Genomic DNA, 23,748 nt, shown 5'->3' with positions numbered 1-23,748 from the left:
GGATTTTGACTAGTTTAGTCCCGGACTGTCACATGTTTTGCACTCTGTCTAACTAACACGGCCGGGTCGTGGCTCGACAGGCACCCGTATAATCGCATGAGCCTTACCACAATCAACCGACCAGACCCATTTGCCAATTTCCCAACCAGGATGAATTCGCCAGGCAGCCGAGATTCTCGTAGTTGAGGCTTAATAGGTAGTAGTTTCCTATGGCCTCAATACGCGAGGTGGCTTGCAGGGGCCTGTTCCCCCGCCGACGGGCTGAACTTGGTAAACCGTCTCGGGCGTGAATTAGGCACCACGATAGTAATGGCACCAGCAACTGAAACAGCAGGACCTACAAGTCTTGCCAAGAGCGGTCGTCTCCTGGTTGCTTTGCTTGGCAACTTGATCGTTTCCCTCCGGTATAAAGAGGGATATCGCATTCCCTTTCAACGTCGGACTGGACGTTAAGGCAGACCAACAAAATCTACTACTCCAAGTCGCTCTAAAAACCTTCAGAATCACCCCTCCACAACCCATCCAAAATGGAAAAATTTATTGCCGAGCATGCCGACCGATATCAGTCGCTGGTGAAGGCTTTCAAGCCTCCCAAGTCCCGCCGGCCGGCTTCCGAGGCGGCCCCGGCTCCGGGCATGGTTGTCACAACCCGGCTCCGGCCCCTGCTCGATGACGAGTCCTCCGCGAAGCTACCTCCGGCTTTATTCCCCCGCGCCGAACAGCCCGGCGTCTTGGATGTCCATGAACTCCGGCAATCGGCCCTCGGGCCGCCCCTACTGAAGGTGGGAGAAACTGAAACCGGAAGTTGATGCAGCGACTAACATGGAAACTTCAGTCGGCCAACTTTCAAGTAGACCACATCTACGACGCCGACAGCAAAACAGAGCGCATCTACCAGGATGTTGTCAAACCTTTGGTGCCCTGGGCATGGAACGGTGGCATCGGCACACTGTTTGCCTACGGCCAGACAGGCTCTGGGAAGACGTACACTATCAGTCACCTCGAGCGCCTAGTGGCTGGGGAGATGCTGAGCGGCGGTCTTGAAGGCCAACGCAACGTCTATGTCACCATTATCGAACTGGCAGGGAATGCAGCGCACGGTTAGTCCCGAATGTATCCAAACCTCGTTGACGGAGTTACTGATCTAGTGTTAGATCTTCTCAACACCCGTCGCCCTGTGTCTATTCTCGAAGACTCCTTCGGCATCACGCAGCTTACAGGCGCACTGGAGCACCAAGTCACCACCACTGCCGAGATGCTCACTCTCATCGACACTGCCACTGCCTTCCGTCGTACTGAATCCACCGTCAAGAACGACGCCTCCTCGCGCTCCCACGCCATCTGCCGAATTCGCATACAAAACCTGGCCGTGCCCGAGGCCGAGGATGGCGTGCTATACCTCATTGATCTTGCCGGCTCTGAAGCAGCGCGTGATTCCGCTGCTCACGGCGCCCAGCGCATGAAAGAGACGCGCGAGATCAACACCAGTCTATCCGTACTTAAAGACTGTATCCGTGGAAAAGCTGAGGCCGATGCCCTCGCCGGCTCCAACTCTAAACGCAAGCCTCATGTGCCTTTCCGCCAGAGCGCCCTGACCAAGGTGCTCAAGCATGTCTTCGATCCCGCGGCCTTGCGTCCATGCAAGACGGTTGTCGTTGCTTGTGTAAACCCCTGTCTTGCGGACGTCGGCCCCAGTAAGAACACTCTACGGTACGCAGAGACGTTGCGCGTTCTGGTGCCCAAGGCGAAGCCCTTGCGCTATGATCCCAAGTCACCTATGACGTGGTCAAACGAGCGATTGAGGGAATGGGTGAAAGAAAATGTGAGAAAGAACCTCAATTTCCCCTTACATACCGTGTAAGTGAAGACTAACCTCCGACTCTCCAGTCTGGGATACCTCCCATCGATGCTGCTATCCTCGCCCCAACCGAGTCCGGCACTCAGCTTCTCCGCCTCCCAGCTCCAGAGTTTGAGAGCCGATGCCTGAAGACTCCCGGCGCAACCCCCGAACAAACTAAGGCCTTCTGGTCCAAGTTCTGGCAAATGCACATCGACTCACAGCACGCTCCTGCCAAGGCCGTGAGTGCGCCTGAATCAGACACCATGGACCTGCTGTCGCGATCATCGAGTCAAGACCCCGACCCCAAAACGCTTTCGGTGCCTTTCAAAGAGCGCATCCGCCCCGGTATGGCCGTCAGCTGGACACCGCCGCCTAAGTTCCCCATGGCTCTGCCCGGAATGAACATGGTTGTCATTCTCTGTCCGGTCCCGGCAGTTGGCGATGGAGTCAGAGACGTCCTCGGAAACCAGGTCAACCCAGGGCGAAGCGACAAGGGAGAAGAAGCAGGGCCCAAGGGGGCTAGCTACCTCTGCGCCATAGTGACTCCAGCTGTCATGGCCGAGGCGTATGACGTGCATCTGTGGCGCCAGATTGTCGTGGAGGAGCAGTGGATGAATACCGAGGTGTTATTGGAGTACGACATCGCGACGAGGTATTACTACATAGCCATATAAGGTGTGAAAGCGATGCATACCGTCATGGAGGATCATCGTTATATTTATAATTTGCATGCGTTTTGGTGACGCCTTGTCCTTAGCTGCGGCGAGATTAGTGTCAAATCAGATTGACGTCGCTGCTATAGAAAGACATGCGCCTCATCTATGGGCGAATAAAGTATACACGCAGGTGATGGTGGCAACTTTCGAGTCATTTAATTTCCCCATCAAAGTTCCAGAAGCTCCTGGGTATTGCTTTCGGTTTTTCTTCTTCTTTAGTTTACCAAGAGGCTAGGGTGCCCTAGAACACACATACCTACCCAGAGGGGGGATAGAAGCTCAACAGTAAAAAAGAATCACCAACGATAGTATCAACAATACAGACCATATACCCAGTCCATTCAAAGGTCAGCAGTATTCTTCAGTTTACAATCGGAAATTGTATGGGCGAACCCGCCAACATTAGCCGTAAGGCCGTGACCTACCCACCTAACCACGATACTTGCAGATCTCAATTGCTTCCCTTGTCAAGATGCTACTTTCAAGGTTGTCGACACCACTGCCCATTCCAACGGGCCACAAAGTGCATGCACAGAACGCCAACAATAACCATTTTCATGGCGCGTTTGGTTCAGTTGAAAATGATGAGTGTGGGTCACGCATTGCTCTTTGTCGCAAACGTGATTTCAACCACAAAAGTACAGATACGCAATCTCGGTCGTGGGACCACGCTACAAAAAAGTCCCGGTACTTTGAAGCGCACTGGTGTGCACCACAAGCAGGCTGCGACCAACACGTGGAACCACCTCCAACCATGCCACTGGCAAAGCCCTCTCGTCCTTCAACCTGCCTATGCTTCGTGCAAAATCAAATCTTTCAATGTCTCCGTTATATATAAAGAGGATGATGCTAATGTCCAGCACATATTTTAGGGGCTTAGGGCCTTTGTTACAGGTACATTGAGAGCTTTACAACCAGTGGCCGATTGCCGTTCATCTACATTGAGGTGAGAGTTCTAGAAGGACATGTTTGGCAAATTTCACTCACCGTTGACTTAGAGAAATGAAACTCCTTCATTTACCGACAAATAAGGTGGGGGGGACCTCAGATTCAGAAGCCCCTCCATCTACTTCGAATACACTTCTCCGACAACACCACGGCATCTACAACTGCGTGGATGCAACCCCAGTTCCTGGAATTAACAGAACTGATCAGTCTCGGAGACCCGATGTTGATCGGAATAAAGATCCTCAAACCTCGACCGATATCAGAACTTGCTCGGATACCACATATTGGAATGTCGGGGCCGCGACGCCGAGCGGGATTTGTGAGAGTGATTCGACTGGCAAGGCAAGGCACTCGCCCCAGTTTACATGCCGCAACACGGCGAGTACAGTATCTCATCTTCCATTGAGACCGGCGTCTGGATGCGTATCCTCTGCGTCCAATCCTTCAGAAAGTCACCGGAACAATGAGTCGCGCATCACTCCACTCTTCGGAACCAAAAGGGACAGGTCTGGGCGGGCCGTGTCACAAGTTAGGAACCATGGTCACCGCGATCACTCCTCATTCCTCAATCCATCCAATTCTATAAACAAGGGCAGGTTGTTTACCTCTGACAGTGAACTGGAGAGTCATTCCTCGAGCTGCGGCTGTGACACCGATGAAGACCTCGACAGCGAGGACGAAGCCGTCGTTTGTGAATACAGCGTCATTGAAGAGTACAATTTACCTGAGAATCATCCGTTCCAAAACCTGCGATCTTCAATGTTGGAGTTTTTCTCTGAGAAGATTCAGGCCTGGAGGACCACGGCACGATACGTCATGCCACCGAATGATGGGAACCAGCTTCGCAAACGCGCCAGAGTGACATACTGGCAGGGTCAATCAGCCCGCTTCAGAGAGAAAGAAGATGGGTCCGACCCCGAACTCGTTGTTATTTCCCGCGTCGACGGCTACTGTCGTCTGGCCTGTCCTTTCTACGTCTCCAATCCGACAAGGTACCAGCAATGTCTGTTTCATGACGATCTCCACTCTATCGAGGAAGTGATTCGCCACCTCCAAAGGTATCACAAACAGCCGCCGTACTGCCCGATATGTCGACAAACATTCGATGACGGTGTGGAATGTGAAACACATATCCAGGCGAGGACATGTGAGCTACGCAGCCCCGACAAGGTGGACGGTCTCACTGAGTATGCAATATTCAACTTGATGAGGAAGGACAGGATGTACCTGAGCGAGCCCAAGCGGTGGCAGCGCATCTGGGCTGCTGTCTCTCCCAGCGCCAGCTCTCATCAATCAGCGTACCTGGGAGATGGTGTAGGCCTGGTGGTGACCATGGTGAGAGATTACTGGGCCCGGTACGGCAGGGAACGCATTGCGGAGTACCTGGCGAGTTGTGGCCTGCTTGTTCGACAACATGAGGACGAGGAGATGGCGTTGGAGGCTCTGCATAGGCAGACTTTGGATGATCTATTGAGGAAGGTGCTGGGAAATGACGGCGGAGTCTGAATTTGTGTAATATTGGAGAAATGTGAGGGCTTGGAAGCAGTATGGATCGGTGATTTTGGGACAGAGGGCGAGCATGCTTAAGTTGTAAATGCATTGAGAATTAAGGGCCGAGGCTCGAGGGTCATAAATGAGCATACCGATCAACCAAACAGTGATTCTATTCTAAGTGGCCAAAATACGCTGATTCAAAATGTGCCAATAGGATACCAAAGTGATTTTGAGTAAAACAAGATAGAAACATATATGGCCCGGTGTACGGAGGGGCCCTTTCAAAAGTCTTATCCAGAAGAAAAATAACGCCAATAAGTCAACTAATTATTAGAGTAGATACCTAAGTATACTAAGTACACTCAGTACTTCCTAATTTCTATTAGCCCTTAAGCATAGCAGGTTACCTTAACGAGACTGTAACAGCTTTATATATATCGACAGGTATAAATAGATGTGGTTTACAAGCGCCTGGATAAGACTTTTGAAAGAGCCCCCCGTATCAAAAAACGAAATAAAATTCTGGCCAAGCGGAAGCGATGCAACATGGACATGTAGAAGTGCACGATCGTCGACCCGAAGAGTCTGTTGTGCAATCCCGGGTATCATTTGATCATGTCTGGGGACCAGCGTCGTTTTGCGCACCGAAGAGGGAGGGATCAAGTGTGCCTATGATCATGTCTCCGTTCCCCATTGTAGGCAACATCGGGAACTGTTGCTGCAGCAGTTGGCGTTCCCGCTGGAGACAATTCAACTGTTGCTGCAGCAATTGGCGTTCCCGCATGAAATATTCCCACTGTTGCTGCTGGGCTTCTTGCAGTTGTTGCAGTTGCTGCTGTTGGTGCGGCCGATATTCACTCTCACTAGCTTGGAACCCCTGGGGACCACCACTGCCAAAAGATTGATCACCAGTTTGGTTCTGGTATCCCTCGAAGCCCCAAGAGGAGTTTCGGGGCTGGTATCCAAGGAAGGGGGGAGTCCCAGCGATACCGGGAGTCATGCCTGGGAAATGGGACTGAGAATTGTCGTATTGGGCATAGCCAGCCTCAAGTGGCGCTGTCGCCGGCCGATGGTTCGTCAGGTCTCCGAACGCCGAGACGTCGTCATTGTTGAAGTCAGGGATTTGGTCTTGCTCCGGGACGAGGGATCCATTGACAGTGGAGGGCTCGCCGGCATCGTAGACGGCCGGCTCCGTCCCAAGTGGGGCCATCACCGGTAGTTGCGGGGCCGGGGGGAACATCGGACGGTCGGCTATAGCCAAGGACGAGGTGTCGGAGGTGTCGGAGCCGTCAGAGCTCTCGGAGCTCTCGGAGCTCTCGGAGCTCTCGGAAGGTTCACCCCCTTCATCTCCGTCACGCTTCACCTCGGTATAAAAAGCATCCATAGCAACCTTCGACATGGTCCCGGAATCCTTTCCCGCGCACTGGCACTCCACAGCCTTAAACCGTTCTTGCAGCGCTCGCTCGAGCCGCGGGCTGACCGTTTCCAAGACGCCAACCGCCCCGTGCCTAACATACGGCGATTGGGGCATCTTGCTCCAAGGGAAGAGCTTCTTGTACATCCAGTTCCATTTCTGCCATTCGTCCCCCTTTGGCCCCCACCCTTTGATGACCCCCAACTCTGCCTCGAGAAGAAATCCATCAACCCAGGGGCTCAAGGGAGGAGTGCGAGGCTGGCAGTCTCCGGCTCGGATGTGGTCGTCCCATTGTTTCTTGTCTTTCCATCGAGTCCCGCACTTTTTACAATCGTCCCCAGCGAGGTGTTTGCGTTTGATGTGTTGCTTGACGCATCTGAGATCCCTCAGCTTGCACGTGCCGCACTCAGAGAATTTTCTATGGTTGAGCTTGTAGAAGGGGCAAGCAAAGAAGGACTCTGGAGGCCTCTTGTGGTTGTCATTGTCGCCAGACTGGCCTTTGGGGTTGTTTTCCCTGCCGCCGGAGCTTTCATCGGCGTCATCTTTGTTGAACTGCGACGGCTCCCACTTTCTCTTGCCTAGCAGGGCTACCACCTTGGCATACATTGACTCAAGCTTCTTGAAATGGAAGTCGGGGGAGTTCCAATCCGTACTTTGGCTTTCGCTCTCGGCAGGAGAGTAGGCAGACGCTCGTGGCTGTGGTGATTTGAAGAACTTCTTCAGATCCCGGGTGATGCGGCGCCTAATGGTGCGTTTGTACTTGACGACCTGCTGGTCAGGCTCCGCCGTCGAAGACAAGTTCTCGATGGGCTGAGACATGGTGATGGTGGCTTGAACGCTCACTACCCAACAAGGGGGAAAATATGCACTCCGGAGGGAACCTAAGCAGTCTATGTCTCTGCAAACTATCCAGTAGGGTTTCGGCATCCTTTTAACTTGGAATCGGCTACGACCTTTGGGAGGCCGTGATGGCTTTTCAGAACTAACACCGCTGAGAAAATACACAAGAATACACACCCCACACACACCCATACCCCGTCCGATGCCGAGTGGCAAACCACGGGGGGCTGACAGCTGGGCACACTCCGTTGCAACAGGTCAGTGACGAGCGCACATTCAGTCCTGTCCAATAAACCCGGAGCCAAGGCCGGCTACCTCTGGCCGACCAGCACAGGCGCGTACTCGACTGAGCCTTGAGAACAAATGCCTCGATCCAGCCCTAGCAAGACAAGGGGCTGGGGCCGCCCGGCCAGGCTGTGGCAGATTTGAGGTGTGAGCAATGATGAGAACTCGGCTGCGCTTTACAAGTGTGCGCGGCGGCGGGTTGATAATGACCCTTGATACAGCCCAAAATAGCTACCGGACTATGATGTTGACACCTCTGTGACGAAGAAGATACACAGCTGAGAACGTACGGATATATCTAGATATTTCAACTGTGATCGCTTTCGTTATTCTTTCTCCTAATCCGTCCTCTGTTCCGCCGCCCCCACATCCACCCAGCCTGATACGCTCCGAGATGCAACACACTTCGCCCGAGAGGACACACGCCGGCGGCTGAGACATCACATGCGGCTTTACACCCAGGAGTGCCTCGTGGGCACAATTGTTATACATCCCTCGACTCCACCGAGTCGTACCGCCCCAACTCGGGATTCGGGGCTCCTGATTGCACAATAACGTCGGTGGATACCAGGCGCCACAAGCCAGCAAAACAAGGCTGCAAAGGCGCAAGTTGGACTAGAGATAATGATATCTTCTCTCAATAGGGATGACTAAGGCTAAGACTCATGGGTAGTTGGCTCGGTGGCTCGGCGCCCCCATCATAGTTGCACTTCTTCCAATCGGATCGTCAAAACTACGCGCTCATGTTGTCACCAACGTGAAAGAAGCAATTCCGCCAGGCTTGGGGGTCAGGCCTATTGGCAAGCCACCATGCAACGCTACTCTCAAAAATCACAATGAGTCGGGCACTCTTCTCTCAAAAATCACAGTGAGTCGGACACCCCTTGTCCAAGAAATCACCAGTGAGTCGGGCATTCCTGCTCCCAAAAATCACAACTGAGTCGGACACCCAACGTTCTACGTCATGCCCTATTTCGAAGGGCTGGAGCTGTGGGGACTGCATTAGAGTATTATCCGTCCTTTGCTTTTTATCACGCGTTTGCTGATACGGGGGTTATTAGCCAAAATAGCCCCAGTGCGAACTCGGAGCGCTTCTTGTGGCAACATCACTTGGTTACGAAGACTTCTACCTGAAGACTTCAATTCCCGTCGCCCCATTGCTGAACATGGAACATTACGGAGTCACACTGATTTGCCGATTCAACAACGAGGCTCACTCGTCGATGGACAGGTCAGATTCCTCTGGAATATTGGGGACAGCATTTCGAGCGTTTCGGAGCCTGTATGGTGGCAACAGCTCCAGCTCCAGCAAGGAGGGCAACTTGAGTATGTACACACCAGTCAAATGTGGCGATCCAACTAACAAGGACATACAGAATTATGCTCGGCCGGCCCAAATATCGGAACATCGTTGAAAGCGCCCAGTGTCGGCTGGTTTCCACTCGTCTTCCGTGGTCTCGTCGACTCCAGAGTTACCCTCCCTTCGTCCACTACCGACAATGCCCAACAAATCGATCCGTCAACAGAGAGCCTGGCAGGAACTTCGGTTTCGGTGTGCAATGTACATGGCTCATTGCACACTCTACAACGAGGCGCTCCGCCATCGAGAAAGAAGGAATCATCTTGCCGCTCTAAAGGCGTAGCCAAGAAGACATCTGGCACAACGTCACGAGCGGGGCACCAGTCAACTCGTAGGCTGGATCATCTGAACAAAGAAAGAGACTTCGACTCAGACGACGGCGACGACGACGACGACGAAGACGAATGCCCTGGAAACCCACCCGGAGAAAAGTCAGCAGGCGACTCACGGGCTTGGGCCTGTCCTTTTTACAAGTTATCTCCATCCTCTTACACGAACTGTATGCATCTCAAGTTGATGCGGATCCGAGACGTTCGGCAACATATCCAACGACGACACTTGCAGGGCTTGCCCTGTCCCGTCTGTTACGAGGTCTTCTCCTCCTGTCTGGCGCGCGACGAACACATCCGGTCCAGGTCCTGCGAGCTCTCACCTCATGCCAAGACCAGCAACCCCGAAGGTGTCTCGCCAGAGAGGCTGGAGCTCTTGAAAATCCGTCACGACCGCACTCTGTCCCCATTCGGACAATGGTACAAGATCTGGAACATCCTCTTTGAGAACAAGCCAAAACCAGAGAGTCCTTATATCAGACCTGTGGTCGAAGAGACCGTGGGGATGATACAAGACTTTTGGAAAAAGGAGGCGCATAGAATCGTTCCGGCTGTCCTCGATGGCCAACCATTGCACGTTAGAGATGACTGCAATTTTTTACCGATTCTCACGGATATGCTGAACGAGGTCCAGAGCCGGTTTGATCAGAGGGTCCAGGAGACTCCGTCTGCCGGGACAGAGAACGATGCCGGGACGGAGAACGATACTGGCAATTGCCAAGACGTCGTCCCGGCCCAATACTCAATGATGTCTCCTTGGATGCAAGGCCCCGCTTCGGTTTCACAATCAAGCCATAGTAGTGGTGTGCTTAGTATCCCTCAGACCTCACCAACAACGCCGACTCGAGAGGATTACCAACCCTATCTTCTTTCCTCGGCACCCAATCTCGACGATCCTCTGGTAGGGCAGCAGCTCATGCCCTTCAATCAAGACGAACTGCTTGGAATGCCCCTGTATCAAGAGAACGATTTCCCCTCAGAATTCATCGAATTTGACTGGATTGGTGAACCGTTGCCTTGGGGTCCGTCCTCGGCAAGTTTACACGAAACTCATACAAACACACTTCAATAACACACTCAACTACAGCTGTCGCGCGCCCGGGCAGTTGTACTTATCTTTCAGAATTCACACTCTTTCACTATGACGAATTTCGGACCGGTCTACTCGCACGAATATGGAACCGAGTTTTGGCTGTGCTGGTACTATTCTTTGTTTGAGCTGTACTAAGTTGTCAAGATATCTGCCTGAGGATTGGAGGGATCTTCTTTCATCAGCAGCAGAGAGTTGGTAGTATTGTTCTTGTTGTCTTCCCTTTACTCTCTTTAGCAAGTCCCTAGTCAATCACTATCATTAAACGATTCATGTGACTAGGAATGGGATTTTCGGTTGATGAGATACAAATATTAAGCTCCAATTACCTTCTCGCATGCTATGTAGGTATGGTGGCGCTGGCACCAATTACAACCACCAAAACCGATGCTCCTAACACACGCCACATTCGCCTAGATTTTATACAAACGTCATTACAACATCCACCCTTGTTGGGCTTTTGCCTTGGCTATAAAATGACAACCCTATGCGCCAGCAAAAAAAAGAGAAAAGCACCGCAATCCAACATCCAAGCCGTATCTACTCACTCATTCTCCTTGGGTTTTCCAGTCTCATAGCGTGACAGTCTCGAATACTGTGTCTTCAACAGTGGTGTGTCCGCACTGACTAGGCAATTTGCCCACTCTGGCTCCGCCTTCTGGCTTGACATCTGGACTGCTGCTCGGCCCAGCAAGACTGGACGACAGTTGAGGTACACCGTCTCGTAATTTTTAGCCGGTACACAGAAGGTTTCGTGGAAGACGCCAATGTGTGGGTATTTCTTCTGGTCAAACCAGCCCACGACCTCTCGATGCATCGGCTCGTGCGCAAAGCGATGCAAACTCTCGACGTCGCGAAAGAAGCAGGTGAGCATACTGGTGTTGTTGCTCGCTTGCTCGTTGCCGATGAACGACGATACACCTAGGAGACCGAATTCCTCGCGGCGATTTAATAGATCCCGCTTCAAGGCTAAGAAGCGTTCACCGAGGTCCTTGACTCCCGGGGCGAGAATGCCGAGCGGGTGGTTGAATTGGGAGCCGATGTTGAAGACGACGATGGGGGCTTCAGCTGGCTGTGAGCTGAAACGGCCGAGGGATGCCGTGGAAGTGGAGGGAACCTGCGCACTAGAGCGACCAGTGACAATGTGGTTCATGAAATTATTAGATTCCGGCTTCCGAGCCTGAGAAATAGTCGTGATGATCGAGCTCAGCAGGAGAGCCAGAGCAGGGATGATGGCATAGCGAATGGGCAAGATGGCGCAGAGAGGAATCTGGATGATGGCTCCGATGAGGATGATGGTGCGGAGTTTAAAGGCATCCTTAAACATGGCCTAATCATGACAGTCAGCAAAACAGGGCTCTTTGGGGTTTGCGAGACTTGGACTTACAGAGGTCTTGGCCTTGGGTAGGAAGTTTAGTGGCTTGTTGGTGAAGGCCAACTTGGGACGGAATTGGGGATGGTTCATCTTGGCTGTTGCAAGTCCGCAATGGCGAGATTCTGGCTATTGTGTAAATGGTGATAGGTACCAGGTGCTAGAGGCGATGGTATTGGTGATGGTCAAGAGAGCTGGGTTGGAGGTGGTGGCATCTTGGCAGCTTTTATTTAGACAAAATCATTTCACTTAAACCAATAGCTGCCTACACATTTGCACTTTGTCACGTATTTCTGAACATTCTTCGAACAGTCCTCTCTGGTTTGCTCATTGTGCGAAAGAGAGTGCGAGGGGCGTGTCAGCTTCGGTCTTGTGAGGGCGCATTCGCACGTGTGTGGCTTCGCACTCGCACCCGCCTATAAAGCCACCATCAGCACCAGCGACTCTGCAAACTCAAGTTACAAAGCACCCTTCTTTGTTGGTCCGACGCCGACGTCTACGCTGGGCCTGCTTCACATGCGTAGGATTCAGGGCAAGTAATTCATCCTCATTCCGACTTTGTCGCAGATCCGTCGACGCAACGGGATGTGTGCTTCGGCGCATGTTATGGAACAGCGGCAAAGTCCGTAAACCTCCGGGCCGGCCCCTCGGCTGATCCGGTGACGTCGGGGGTCACACCACTCGTGGTCGTGAACAGCCCAGGATATTTCTTTTTCTTTGTCGATTTGAGCTGACCACTTGTTGTGGGAATCGGCTCAAATCGGTGGGTGGCTTATGCAGAAAAAAAGAAAAAGCAGCGCGACATCCAGACCAGGCCGGTTCCGTTTTGGTGGGACCGCCACCTGAATCAAGCAGACACGGAAAAACCAGCTCTTGAGTTGGTAGGTTGGTGATGGAGATGTCGCCCTTGACGACGGCACATTTTGCTACTACTTTCCAGACTCGCAGTCGGTCCATCGGGGCCGGCGCAATTATGAACAATGGTCAATTTCCCTCGCCCTCTCTCAACCGCCTGTTCCTCCGCCATCTCCATCCGCCCGCATCGTCGACGCGCAGGTGCATGCAGTAGCCTCTAGGGTCCATTTTGCCCTTCGGTCTCCCAGTGCGACCACACCGCCTACCGTGCTTCCAGCGAGTTCCCTGCTCCCCGCTAGTTAACTTAATGGAAGAAGCTGGGCGTCGCACTCGCATCCACTCTCCACTCTCCACTCTCCCGCATCCCCCCTCAGCCATCGGCCATCGATCCCAACGGAACGGCATCTCCACGGCCCCGAGCCACCCACAGCCACACTTCAGAAACCCCGGCTGCCCTGGTAACGCCCGGTTTTATGTAGAGTGGAGGCGCCGTTCCGTCTTTTCTGGCTTCATCTAGTTTGGATCTAGAAGTGAGATGTGTCCCAGACCAGATCATCATTTCCCTTTGTCCTGTGTTGCTGAGCTGTTTTGAAATGACGCAGTGGGATGCGGGGGAGGAATAGCTGTCCACTGTTCCCCGTCCCATCCCCGAGTTCTGTCCGCCCGCTGCCCTAATTCTTGAGACAGCAGTGGATTGAAGGGCCGGACACATCGTGGCAACACGACACACGGCCCGCCGTGGGGACAGGATTCATCATCATGCCCATCATCATGATCCATCTCACCCATATGCAAGTAATCTAAGCACACAGCCCGCAAAGTGTGCGGCAATCACATTTCCAGAAACATCACATCCCAAGTCCACCCCAAACTCGTAATTTTACTTTGGCATGTTTTCTTGATATTTCGAATTCAGACTCAGAATACAAAGATTCCTCAGTCATCACTCATGATGGTCATTCATTATCATTATCCCAACAAGATAACAATCGCACGCACGCACGCACGCACAGACTTGCAGCCTTCTTCCAACTCGCCCAACCAAACAATTCGCAAGCAAACCAAAAGAAATATCGCCCCATGTACGGTCCAAGATCCAGTGTAACCTGCGAGAATACAAACTCCTCCAGAGAGACCTTGAGTCTTTGTCTTCGTGAAAATGTTGGTCTGTATCGCCGTAACTTTTTGAGTTTTCTTCTTCTCCCTTCCCTGTATTCAGATTGCTCTGTGTATGTTCAATATGACCGGTTGCGCCGTAGTAGGAAACCAAGATGATGATCTGTCGCTTGTTATACACTGTTCTCCTTGTTCTGAGCCTTGCCCCGGGCCTGGCTCGGGACCCGTCGCTGTTGAACTTGGGGTTCCGTTAGTGACTTCTCCCACTCATCCATGAGGTTGGTCGCGGTTCGCTTGAGACTGGTCGGCGTGAGTCGGTTGACCATATTCGAGATTTCCTCTAGCTTGGGGGAAAGGAGAGGGGAATCAAAGCCAAGCGACTTTCTCTTTCTAGATGGGAAATTAGAATGTGACCAGGTCGAAGAATAATATGGTGAGTTGGCTTACGAGGGCGTGGAGGTCGGCTCGTCCTCATCGGGCGTGTCGTCGAGGCTGCTGCCCATGGTCGAGCCGCTCCAGCGCGAGGTCTTGGTGGATGCCGGCGATTCCCAGTTGGACCAATCATTGTCGTCGAGTGAGTCAACCCCAAGAGGGGTCCACGAAAAGTGTTTGCCCTTAGTCTTTGCCTTGTCCTGGGTCTCCTTCGTCGCCGTTGCGGATTTGGCACCTCGAACTGGGCTCGACTCGGCCGAGTGAGGAGGCTCAAACACGGTGCTTACTTTCGGTCGGAGGGCGTGGCTCGGCCTAACAGTGTCTTGATTCTCTAGTGAGTTACGGGATTCAATTGCCCTGGATCGAAGTTGCTGACCATTAATCGGCTCGTCTCCGACTGTGATTTGACGAATGTCGTCGACAAAAGCCTTGAAGCCTAGTTTAAAGTCCTCTGCCATTTGGGCAACGCCTGGGACGTTTTGCTGGGAACGCGGCGCCCAGGAGGCCCTCTTGGCCAGATTAGGGTTGGTTAATTGAGCAGCCCTGCGCTCAATCGTGGGAAGTTTGACGGATTCCTGATCTGGGCGGTCCTCGTAGAGGGAGAAGGCTCCGTCCTTTCCTGGAGAAAGGAGAGACAGGGTTCTGGTGTGGCCGCCGCGCATGACCTTTCGTCGACCTTGAGGTGTTTGGGGAGTTGAAGGCTGGCTCTGCTGCAATAGCTTTCTGCGGTCCTGGTCGACGCTGCGTCTTGCCGATGTCGGCTCATCGTCAGAGGTTTGGGTCGTGGGCCGGACAGCCTCTCGAGGGTACTGTTCAGCCCTCTTGCGGGATGCATCCTGTGAGGACCATTTCTTCTTCAGGATAATTAGATCTGTCTCTGCACGAGTCAACTCCTCACGAAGTTCCAGCACCCGTCTCTCCTGAGCGGCAATGGCAATGATGAACTCATTGGCGTCGGAGGGTGAAGTGGCAGCCGAGTCGATAGGCGTGGGGGGCACGGAAACAGAGGTGGGAGTCGGTCTGGACGGATCGCTGGTTGGGGGAGCAATTGGAAGGGTTAGCGAGAGTCGATTGACCTGTCGACACATGCTGGACTTTGAGCGTGAGTGGCCACGTTTAAAGGGGGGAGCATCCTCTCGGGAGACTGGCGGTGGAGGCATCGATGCTGTTGAGGCGGCGCTGTCCTGACGGCTGTGTGTTGTTGAGGCAGGTTGCTTCTGCTGGCGAGTCCGTGAGAGGTCACGGGCGGGTACGCTCGCAGCGACGGGGGCATCTGTTGTCTTTGGGTTGTTGTTGATGTTGTCCGGGCTGGGAGCGGCGGTTGTAGCAGGCATGATTGAATCCGCAGGCACTCGGTCAGCAACGGAGTAGCGGCGGCGGACCGCTTGCTGGGAAGCCATGTCGAGGCGGCGCCCCAGGAGCTTAAAAGAACAAAAGTCACCGGTCTTTCGGCGTTTCTGCAAGTGAGTGACGGGAGCACGATAGACTCTGCGACGCCGTCCAACGGCGGCGACGACGGGCCGGGCAGCGAGCGCTCTGTGGTGGGCTTGGGTCAGATGGCGATAATCATCAAACAAAAGGGACGAACAACGATGGGCGGCGCAAAGTTGAAGGAGGAAACCGGGCATCAGGGAGCGATGGCGGGTTAGGAGAAAGAGAGGTGTGGAGGACTGTAGGCGTAGGCGAGTTTCGGCGGGTGGTGTTGCGCATTGGGGGTTGGCGCCGCCGTTGTGGTGGAGGCTCAGGGGGTTGAGGGCGTATCGGGGGCTCTTCAGTGGCTCTCAGCGGCCCTCAGTGGCGGTAACAGAAGCGCCGACGACGCCTAGAGCGCTGAACCAAACCCAGCTGGGGAGTGCGAGAAGGGCCAGAGTGGACTCTGCAGTGCAAGACTCGCGCCTAGGGCACAACCATTGGGGGTGAGTTGAGTGAGTTGCGTGGGCGTTTTGCGGTCTGGGAACTCAGAACCGGGGGGTCGGCCAGGGGGAAGTCGTCCGGGGCAGGGTGACGTTATTCTAGGGGATGAAGGGGCGGCGGGGGTCTGGATGGCGGGCTGCGCGTGCTGATAAGGAACGGTAGTATCGAGACTGGCGACGTAAATGAGCGTGGGCGGGGGAGATGAGGTGTCTGTCAAGAACCAAGCGAGTGGCGATCAATCATGCTTGGAACTGGACGACGGCGGTGAGGAACCTATTGAAAAACAGTGTGTGTGTGGGTGGGACGCGGTGGTGATGATAATGGATAAATGAATGAATGACGACGGTTGGATGGGTCGGATGCGAAATGGGAGAGCCGGAACAGAGGAATCCCAACGGGAAGTCGTCCAAGATCACGAGGTGCGGTTTGTTTATATTCACCTCGGCAGCGCCCGACGCCGCCCGTACCCGTATTGCGGCGACTATTATGATTATCATCGGGATGCATCCATCAACGGAGCTGTGAGACGCAGCCCAAATGGCACCATTAACCCGGACAACCAGCTGTCGGCAGTGGATCGGACCCCGGTCCCCGTTAGTTTGCTGCGTTTCTCGATGCTCATCGCGTTAGCTGCTCAGCTGGGCTCTCCCAACTCGTCTGCCACAGTGTGTGGTGGTGAGTCGATGTGTCTTCCGGAGGGACGGGCTTGACCCTCTCATGACCATCGGCCCCTCAATTCTCAATCCTCAGCCTCAGGGGGGTCCGCGCCCGTCCGTGTTGGGGATTTCATCGGAGCGATGGGATGGCCCATGGCCCAAAAGGATCGCTCGAGGCACCGTTGGCCAGCCAGAACGGGCCCCATACGGCCGGCGCCATTGGCTGCTTGTGGTTCCTGTTGCTCGCGGCGTGCTGCAGATGCACGACCTGCAGCATGCTGGTGCAGGAAGTAGGGGGTTCCTTGAGAGAGACATTCGCTCACCATTTTCGAAGGGATCCAGTCAGAGCCACGCAACTTGGGCCGCAGCTCGATGCCAGATTCCCAGTGGCCGCTGGCGCAAGTGTGTCCACAGGCGTTCCCACAGGGGCCTAGCACTCCCGCCCTACTCCGTAGTGCACTGTGGGCTCGTGGTAGTGCCCTCTCTTCACTGGCTCTCATCACTGCCAGCATGACAAGCAATCCCCCCGCCAATCCCAGCAACGGCGTAGCGGCGACGCAAGGGCCGCATCAGCAATTGAGCTGCAACCGTGCAACATGGCCGCTTGGCCCCAATTTCCGCCGAAATTAGCAGCAGCCAATGGACCCTGTGGTGGTGTTTCATCTGCCCTGTCACCGGGTCTGCACGTGCAGGTCATGCCTCAACCGGTTGCAGTGCCGCATTCCATTGCTTGTCCGCCCCGCTGATGTCAGCGAGAGACCGAGGACTCAGGGTATGGGGATAGCATGGGGATGGCATGGGGGACAAAGATGGGATGAGGGAGTGTTTTAATGGACATCATGTGACTTCCCGTTATTGTCGCGTACCGTGTTCACTTTAGCTTGATGGAGACGTGCGGGCCATCCTGCACGCGTGACACCTCATCAGGCACTTTAGCCAGGCACTGTCGCCAGGCTTCTCGGACCCAGCTGCGTAAATCCTCCCCCGAGAATGGAGTCATTCTGCTCAACTGCCCTTGCTGCCTACAGCTGCGACTGCGCTTGCCTGTGAATAGACCCAGCTTCATTCCACACCGACCTCCAGAGCGGATCCTTTATATCAGCAGTCTCCTCTCCCGCTCCTGGACCCGTCCTCCCAACATCGCTGATATGATTTTGACATTGTTCCACAATGCCGCTCCCCTTTGCCCTGGTTTGCGACCTGCTTGAACCATCCTACAAGCTTTCGGTATCCCGTAAGAGCAACGCACATGTCGTGGCCGGTTGGTTTACGCGTCATCGAGATCGCGTCAATGCACACGATGCCAATCTAGGTGCCCTCTTGTCCACATTGCTGCCAGAAAAGAGAACAGATCGGGTCTACTGCATCCAGGTGCCTACTCTTGAAAAAATTATTGGTCGGGCGTTCTTTCTTGGGGCTTCTCGTATTGCGGAATTGTCACAGTATCGACAACCTGGCTCGGGGGTTGATCTGGCTGATTGTGTTACCCGACTCCTCACCGTGACTGTGAGTGTCAGGTCCAGATATCAAAAATAACTCTAGTTAATCACTCGTCAGCCAAATCCTTCATTCGACAAACAGCATCAGGTTACGGTCGAGGAAATTGACGAGATCCTGCAATCTCTGGCTTCCAGGGTGAAATGGAGTTCCCCTGCCATCCGAAGCTCCCAGGCTACCCTTACCCAGGGCAACCGGGGCGATCTCGAAAAAGTTTACAGGCGTTTGAATGCAAACGAGGCCAAATGGTTCACCAGGCTCATCCTCAAAGATTACCAGCCTCTGTTGCTCGATCCTCATCTTATCTACCGTCTTTGCGATCCAATCCTCCCTTCAGTGCTTAAAGTCCAGGACGACTTTTCTACTGCCATTAATACTGTTCAGGCCATTCGGAGTAGGCTCTTGCCTACTGGGGCGCGCAAAACATCTCGAGAGCGGATACTCAGCTTCGTTAAGCCTCAGCTGGGAGTCAAGGTGGGGCGGCAACCCTGGATGAAGGGACGAAGCATCAAGCATTCTCTTGACATGGGTCATGGGCGAATGAGCGTTGAAGAGAAAATGGATGGGGAGTATTGCCAAATTCATATCGACCTCAGTAAAGGCGACCAATGCGTCCAAATTTTCTCGAAGAGCGGCAAGGATAGCACTGAGGATAGACAGGCGCTTCATGGGTACGTGTCACAGCTCAATTTCATGCAACGAAACTAATTTCCATAGGATCATTCTAGAATCATTAAAAATTGGACAGGGTGACGCAAGGGTCACAAAGGGTTGCATTTTGGAAGGCGAATTGCTTGTATACGATGATTCCGTGCGTCCAGATGAGCCTGATCGATGCCAACATATTCTAACACTTCACAGGAACAAAGAATTCTCCCTTTTCATAAAGTAAGAAAGCATGTATCTCGACGAGGCCGTTTTTTGAATACGGAGCAGGACTCCTTGTATAGTAAGCCCTCCCTTGTTCATTGTTCAACTACTAAGCGAAGCAGGCCTGGGCCTCATGAACATTTAATGATAGTGTATTACGATCTCTTACTCCTAGACGACCAGTCCCTTATCAATGTTCGCCATTCCGAGAGGTTCAAACTCCTCTCCAGCCTAATTTATTTTAAAAGAGGATGGGCAGAGCTGGTCCAGCGCGAGGTCATTGATTTCGATCATAACTTGGGCGCATCAAACTTGCGGAAAGTATTTGCGAGGACAATTCTAGGCAAAAAGGAAGGTCTTGTTCTAAAACCGGACGATCCATATTTCGACTTTTCAGATCTCCGACGACCATTCTCAAGTTGTTGCATTAAGCTCAAAAAAGAATATATTGGTAATTTCGGGGATGTCGGGGACTTTGCCGTGGTTGGAGCTCGATACGACCCAGTCAAGGCAAGAGGGTATCGAATTGCCGACTTGAAATGGACTCACTTCTATTTGGGATGTCTTGACAACAGAGAGCAAGTCAAGAGATGGAACGCCAAGCCTGAATTCACTGTGGTCAACGTTGTGGAGCTCAACGAGACGATGCTTAGAGATGTCGTCACCTACGCCAACCCCATGCCTGTTCCCTCCAACGAGAACACTCACCTCGAACTCAAGCTTACCCCGGGTGTTGAACAGGGCATGCCGTTGGCGGTTGTCTTTACCAATCCCTTAGTCTTTGACTTGAAGTGCTTCAGCTTTGACAAGGTGGGAAACACTGGATTTTGGAGTTTGCGGTTTCCATCAGTGACCAAGGTCCACTGCGATCGTGACTATACGGACACTGTCTCCTTTGAGCAGCTCCAGGAGATGGCGAAGGATGCCACTACGGCAAAGGTGTTGGAGGATAGTCAGGAGAACCTGCAGTGGATTGCGAAGCTCGAAGGAGCGGATCCTCGAGGAGTCGCAGTGGATGCCATCAGCCAGCTCACCATGACAACGATGCCTACACCATCGCCTCGAAGATCTTCCCAGGCCTCGACCGTGGCTTGGACTCCGACCTCGCCTGTCGCTGCCAGGTTACTTCCCATTGGACTAGAAAGCCCTTGTCACGATCGATTCGCGGGAACGCGCCCTTTGCCAGCCGTCACAAACGTCACAAATGCGACTATGTCTGCGCCCACTATTCAAACTAATTCGCCAACCGACAGACATGTCAGCCACAAGCGCATTTCCCCTCCAGCAAAGCCATCATCACCACACAAACGACAGAAATTAAAGCAAACATTGACCCAAACTACTGCACAGCCTACGCAGAAGCAAACATCCTCGCAAACACGCAAACCTCTGACAGACATCAATGGCAACTCGCAGTCAGATCCTTCGTCTTTCTCTTCCATTCCACTTTGCAACCTACAACTCCTGCCTGAAGTAATTGACCTCACTTCGTCACCCGAGGCATCATTCACAACTGCCACCACTTCAAAGTTCCGCTCCTCACAAATTCCCCGCCCAACTTCTCCAATGGAGGACACAACGGATATTATAATCTTAGACATCGAAATCCCCGACAGCGGGATCCCCGACAGCGAGGATCAACGAGTAGCTGACAAAGAGCTATCGTTTCTGAGAGCAGAGGAATATGCCGCGCATTCTCAAACTCCTGAACAGGCAGAGTCGCAATCAGTGGCTCCCCTGCGAACCAGCTGTCGCTATTCCGGAAGCGCATGCCGGTTTGTAAAGACCGTCATCTTGATAGCCGCGGACATTCTAGATACCTCTGCCGAAGCAAAGTCTTTACTCCATGGTCATGGCATATTAGACCCCATCGAGGATCTTGACGGTTGGTTAGAACGAGAAAAGGCGAGGACTGTGGATGACCAGCACTGGGAACCTCGCCCAAACACACTCCTGTTGGTCGACAGCGTGGGGCAGCAAGCAGAAACAAAGGCTCTCCTTGCATCTGTTGAAGAGAGGAGGGCATCGCTCCCAGAGGATAGACGCGATTGGGTGACAATTTACGACTGGCGGGTGTTGAAGTACGTCACGATCATGGAAGATGAGAATGTCACGCGAAAGTATTATGATGGGTGGCATGATCCGTGGAGACGGTGGTATTGCGGCATTGTGTAGTAGGGATCCAACGACAATGACTTACGAAACATGAGTTAGTTTACGAATTGCACCCGTTTTAAAAGCTTAGGGCATTGTACCTATCATTTCTTATCATACAAGTCTCCGTAACTTTCCTTGAGTCTCATGAAAAGGTGCTCATCGGCGGTCATGACCTTCCTCTCGGCATATGGGTTCGCATTCGGAGTCCCCTCAGACGGCAAGAAATTCTTTACCCGCTCGCTGGGGACGGGCTCGAGTGGTGCTGACCCCACGGGGTGACAGAAGTATGCCATGGAGTACCTCGGTCCATTGCTTGTCTCGCCCTTTACACCCACACTCCCGTCCGTTGGGAAGACAACTCGGTGAACCGTGCTCCGAAACAGGCCGTTGGTCCAGTACGAGAGCAGGTCGCCGATGTTGATGAGAATCGGCGGGCTAGGGTCATCCTCGGTGCCGGGCGGGCAAACAGGGACAGGAGCCCAGACATTCTCCTTGGTAAGCACCTCAAGGCCTGCTTGGCCCTTTAGGCGGAAGAGTAGAGTAACGGAACCGTAGTCTGAGTGAGCTCCAGCACGAATGTCGTCTTCGGAATGCGCCGTAGAATCAGCTGGTGGGTAGCGGAGGAAGCGGAGTATAGAGCCAGATGCGCCCTTGTCCCTTTTATGGGCGGAAGAGAAGAAGTCATCAACCTGGATGTATCAGGATCAACCTAGTCTCATTGAGCTTCAGAGGGTGTGAGATTTAGCTTACACCGAGGCCAATACCCAGAAGGTAGAGGAGTTTTTGACAGAGGGCATGGCAAGAATCCGAAAAGGCGCTGATTTGGGGTTCATCTGTAAGGATTGGGGTGGGAAGAGGTTGCTGGGCTTTGCCATTGGTGAATTCGCCAAAGTTGAAGGCTCTAGATTGTTTGTATGAGTTCTTGTCTCGCATCAAATCTAGTGGGGTGTACGGGTGTCTTACTCTTTGAAGTCTCCGACCTAGATAGGGATCCATCAGCATCAGAACAAGTGGATGGGAGAAGAATCAAAAGACATTGAGTCATGGCTTACCTTCTGGTTCTTTGGATCCAGGGTCTCGGAGTGCATTCCCGACCATCCTCGGTTGTTGGTCTGGATAGTGCATTTCTGCTTCTCCTCTACCGGGCATTCAAATGTCTTTTTCGACTACAGGGCCACTCAGTTAGCATTGAGTTATTTGTTCCAACCATTTCAGGTGACTCACGAGGGCAAATGCGCCATCAACGTCCCCGGCCGAGATGTCGCGGCCCAGATTTCGAATATAGATGAAGCCGTGTTCCTCAGCAGCGTCCACAAGCTGACGCGCAATCTCCTTCTGGTCCACGCCCGAGGCGGAAACGTCAATAATTGGGATCTTTGCGGTGGCGGCCATTGTTTCTGTACTGCAGAGGTGGAGCGTGATGGAGCAGTTGGAGGAGCGGTTGCCCTTATATAGTGAGATAAGAGTGTTATCAGCGGCCGGGTTCGGCCGAGAATGGTGTTGTCTCTCCTCAGTAGTCATATAGCTCTTGATTGATTGGTGGGTGGGTCACCTCCGCATGTCTAAGCCGAGGGCATGCAGGGCCGCATCTGTATCACTCGGATGTAACCACAGGAGGCAAAAGGGTTGACGCAGATTCAGCCTTAGGCATAAAACGTGGGATTGGCATTAGGCCTGGTCGCGTTTGTCAAAGGCAGCTTGATCTGTTTGGGCAAGACCCTGAAAGTGGGAGAGGGGAGAGAGGGGCTCGTCATCACCCCGCCAGGCCAAGAGAGCTATTCCAGCACGGTGAGCGTCGGTGAGCCGAATTAGGTTTGCTCTGGTGCGCACCGCCACAGCACACAAGACGCATGCACCAGCCACAGGTAGTGCCAACTGCCAGGGCTTGCTTGTTTGTTGGGCGCAGGCAAGTCCCCTGTGGACTTGTAAACATGTGGGTTTTGAAGGGTACCTCGCAGCAGGTACGTCTGGCCGTAGTGCGCCAGGTACATTACACCAACTGGCACCGGCGACGCACCGCACCGCAACGCACCGTACCGTACCGCACCGCCCCTGCCTTTACGGTTGCTCCCTGCCATGCTGTAACTCGCCAAACTTTCCTGTTGCCAGGTCCAAAGTCTCCAACGCGCACTATCCTACCTACCTTAGCCTCACCCGAAACCTTTGGCAAAAAGCGATCCATCCGTTTGTCACTGCCTCCCCTGCTCTGCCTCTCTTTCTCTCTCTCCCTCCGACACGCCGCCTTCCATCCGGAACTTCCTCCCTCGTGCCTTCCCTCCCCCAAAAGGCCCTCCTCTCCTCCCCCGCCTCCGCCTCCTTCCTCCCTAGAGCTGCGCCGCTTGTTTCCCTCCAGCTCCCTCCGTGCTGTGCTCAACCCCGCCATCCCCATCCCCATCCTTTGTTCTTTGGTTTGGTTTGCCCGCCAACAGCCAGCTTCCGCTCGCCTCTGCCCCCCCCCGTCGAACGACCGACCGAACCTTGTCCGCGGATCGCCCTCTCCTGAAAATTCCCTGGCCACCGGTTTTCGACGCCGGTAACTCGAGATCCACGGGCGCTTGACTGA

General features: G+C 53.4%; 9 protein-coding genes across 9 annotated transcripts; 5 read left to right on the top strand and 4 right to left on the bottom strand.

The window, feature by feature from the left end:
- Positions 1-358: 358 nt before the first annotated feature.
- Positions 359-2,754, top strand: BGZ61DRAFT_163076 (diatom spindle kinesin 1). The gene is made up of 4 exons (XM_046237486.1): positions 359-782; positions 836-1,100; positions 1,155-1,822; positions 1,888-2,754. The coding sequence occupies exons 1-4, from the start codon at positions 528-530 to the stop codon at positions 2,512-2,514; spliced, it is 1,815 nt and encodes a 604-aa protein (XP_046108381.1). The 5' UTR covers positions 359-527; the 3' UTR covers positions 2,515-2,754.
- A 655-nt stretch (positions 2,755-3,409) lies between these two features.
- BGZ61DRAFT_163067 (uncharacterized protein) lies at positions 3,410-5,440 on the top strand. Its single transcript, XM_046237485.1, has 2 exons — positions 3,410-3,502; positions 3,555-5,440. Exon 2 carries the CDS (start codon positions 3,559-3,561, stop codon positions 5,008-5,010), a length of 1,452 nt encoding a protein of 483 aa, XP_046108380.1. The 5' UTR covers positions 3,410-3,502; positions 3,555-3,558; the 3' UTR covers positions 5,011-5,440.
- Positions 5,441-5,611: 171 nt separating this feature from the next.
- Positions 5,612-7,231, bottom strand: BGZ61DRAFT_528858 (uncharacterized protein; the record flags this gene model as incomplete). Its single annotated transcript, XM_046253324.1, has 1 exon — positions 5,612-7,231. The coding sequence occupies one exon, from the start codon at positions 7,229-7,231 to the stop codon at positions 5,612-5,614; it is 1,620 nt and encodes a 539-aa protein (XP_046108379.1).
- A 1,472-nt stretch (positions 7,232-8,703) lies between these two features.
- On the top strand, positions 8,704-10,298 carry BGZ61DRAFT_528857 (uncharacterized protein; the record flags this gene model as incomplete). The annotated part of the gene is made up of 2 exons (XM_046253323.1): positions 8,704-8,863; positions 8,914-10,298. The coding sequence occupies 2 exons, from the start codon at positions 8,704-8,706 to the stop codon at positions 10,296-10,298; spliced, it is 1,545 nt and encodes a 514-aa protein (XP_046108378.1).
- Positions 10,299-10,619: 321 nt separating this feature from the next.
- On the bottom strand, positions 10,620-11,885 carry BGZ61DRAFT_444898 (uncharacterized protein). Its single transcript, XM_046245009.1, has 2 exons — positions 11,704-11,885; positions 10,620-11,646 (listed from the first exon to the last, which is right to left on the bottom strand). Exons 1-2 carry the CDS (start codon positions 11,779-11,781, stop codon positions 10,861-10,863), a joined length of 864 nt encoding a protein of 287 aa, XP_046108377.1. The 5' UTR covers positions 11,782-11,885; the 3' UTR covers positions 10,620-10,860.
- A 1,947-nt stretch (positions 11,886-13,832) lies between these two features.
- Positions 13,833-15,491, bottom strand: BGZ61DRAFT_344810 (uncharacterized protein; the record flags this gene model as incomplete). Its single annotated transcript, XM_046239736.1, has 2 exons — positions 13,833-14,049; positions 14,107-15,491. The coding sequence occupies 2 exons, from the start codon at positions 15,489-15,491 to the stop codon at positions 13,833-13,835; spliced, it is 1,602 nt and encodes a 533-aa protein (XP_046108376.1).
- Positions 15,492-16,612: 1,121 nt separating this feature from the next.
- BGZ61DRAFT_162977 (uncharacterized protein) lies at positions 16,613-17,522 on the top strand. The gene has a single exon (XM_046237484.1). The coding sequence runs from the start codon at positions 16,723-16,725 to the stop codon at positions 17,173-17,175; it is 453 nt and encodes a 150-aa protein (XP_046108375.1). The 5' UTR covers positions 16,613-16,722; the 3' UTR covers positions 17,176-17,522.
- Positions 17,523-17,598: 76 nt separating this feature from the next.
- Positions 17,599-21,288, top strand: BGZ61DRAFT_162963 (uncharacterized protein). Its single transcript, XM_046237483.1, has 5 exons — positions 17,599-18,167; positions 18,219-18,829; positions 18,876-18,969; positions 19,020-19,102; positions 19,151-21,288. Exons 1-5 carry the CDS (start codon positions 17,832-17,834, stop codon positions 21,201-21,203), a joined length of 3,177 nt encoding a protein of 1,058 aa, XP_046108374.1. The 5' UTR covers positions 17,599-17,831; the 3' UTR covers positions 21,204-21,288.
- BGZ61DRAFT_444888 (uncharacterized protein) lies at positions 21,236-22,898 on the bottom strand. The gene is made up of 5 exons (XM_046245008.1): positions 22,410-22,898; positions 22,238-22,351; positions 22,149-22,165; positions 21,936-22,086; positions 21,236-21,874 (listed from the first exon to the last, which is right to left on the bottom strand). The coding sequence occupies exons 1-5, from the start codon at positions 22,704-22,706 to the stop codon at positions 21,287-21,289; spliced, it is 1,167 nt and encodes a 388-aa protein (XP_046108373.1). The 5' UTR covers positions 22,707-22,898; the 3' UTR covers positions 21,236-21,286.
- Between the last annotated feature and the right edge of the window lie 850 nt (positions 22,899-23,748).

Source organism: Ilyonectria robusta (assembly GCF_021365365.1).
Source record: "Ilyonectria robusta strain PMI_751 chromosome Unknown BGZ61scaffold_4, whole genome shotgun sequence".
NCBI lineage: Eukaryota > Fungi > Ascomycota > Sordariomycetes > Hypocreales > Nectriaceae > Ilyonectria > Ilyonectria robusta.
Note: the sequence above shows the minus strand (reverse complement) of the source record. Positions and strands in the feature narration are given on the sequence as shown.

Bases quoted from the DNA above. Each gene is read 5' to 3' on its own strand.
- BGZ61DRAFT_163076 (XM_046237486.1), top strand. From the start codon at position 528: ATGGAAAAATTTATTGCCGAGCATGCCGACCGATATCAGTCGCTGGTG. The intron at 783-835 runs GTGGGAGAAACT...TGGAAACTTCAG, and splicing joins TCGGGCCGCCCCTACTGAAG to TCGGCCAACTTTCAAGTAGA. The intron at 1,101-1,154 runs GTTAGTCCCGAA...ATCTAGTGTTAG, and splicing joins GGCAGGGAATGCAGCGCACG to ATCTTCTCAACACCCGTCGC.
- BGZ61DRAFT_163067 (XM_046237485.1), top strand. From the start codon at position 3,559: ATGAAACTCCTTCATTTACCGACAAATAAGGTGGGGGGGACCTCAGAT.
- BGZ61DRAFT_444898 (XM_046245009.1), bottom strand. From the start codon at position 11,781: ATGAACCATCCCCAATTCCGTCCCAAGTTGGCCTTCACCAACAAGCCA. The intron at 11,647-11,703 runs GTAAGTCCAAGT...TGTCATGATTAG, and splicing joins TACCCAAGGCCAAGACCTCT to GCCATGTTTAAGGATGCCTT.
- BGZ61DRAFT_162977 (XM_046237484.1), top strand. From the start codon at position 16,723: ATGACCATCGGCCCCTCAATTCTCAATCCTCAGCCTCAGGGGGGTCCG.
- BGZ61DRAFT_162963 (XM_046237483.1), top strand. From the start codon at position 17,832: ATGCCGCTCCCCTTTGCCCTGGTTTGCGACCTGCTTGAACCATCCTAC. The intron at 18,830-18,875 runs GTACGTGTCACA...TAATTTCCATAG, and splicing joins GATAGACAGGCGCTTCATGG to GATCATTCTAGAATCATTAA. The intron at 19,103-19,150 runs GTATAGTAAGCC...TAAGCGAAGCAG, and splicing joins AATACGGAGCAGGACTCCTT to GCCTGGGCCTCATGAACATT.
- BGZ61DRAFT_444888 (XM_046245008.1), bottom strand. From the start codon at position 22,706: ATGACTACTGAGGAGAGACAACACCATTCTCGGCCGAACCCGGCCGCT. The intron at 22,352-22,409 runs GTGAGTCACCTG...GTGGCCCTGTAG, and splicing joins TTGATGGCGCATTTGCCCTC to TCGAAAAAGACATTTGAATG. The intron at 21,875-21,935 runs GTAAGCTAAATC...TGATACATCCAG, and splicing joins TTCTGGGTATTGGCCTCGGT to GTTGATGACTTCTTCTCTTC.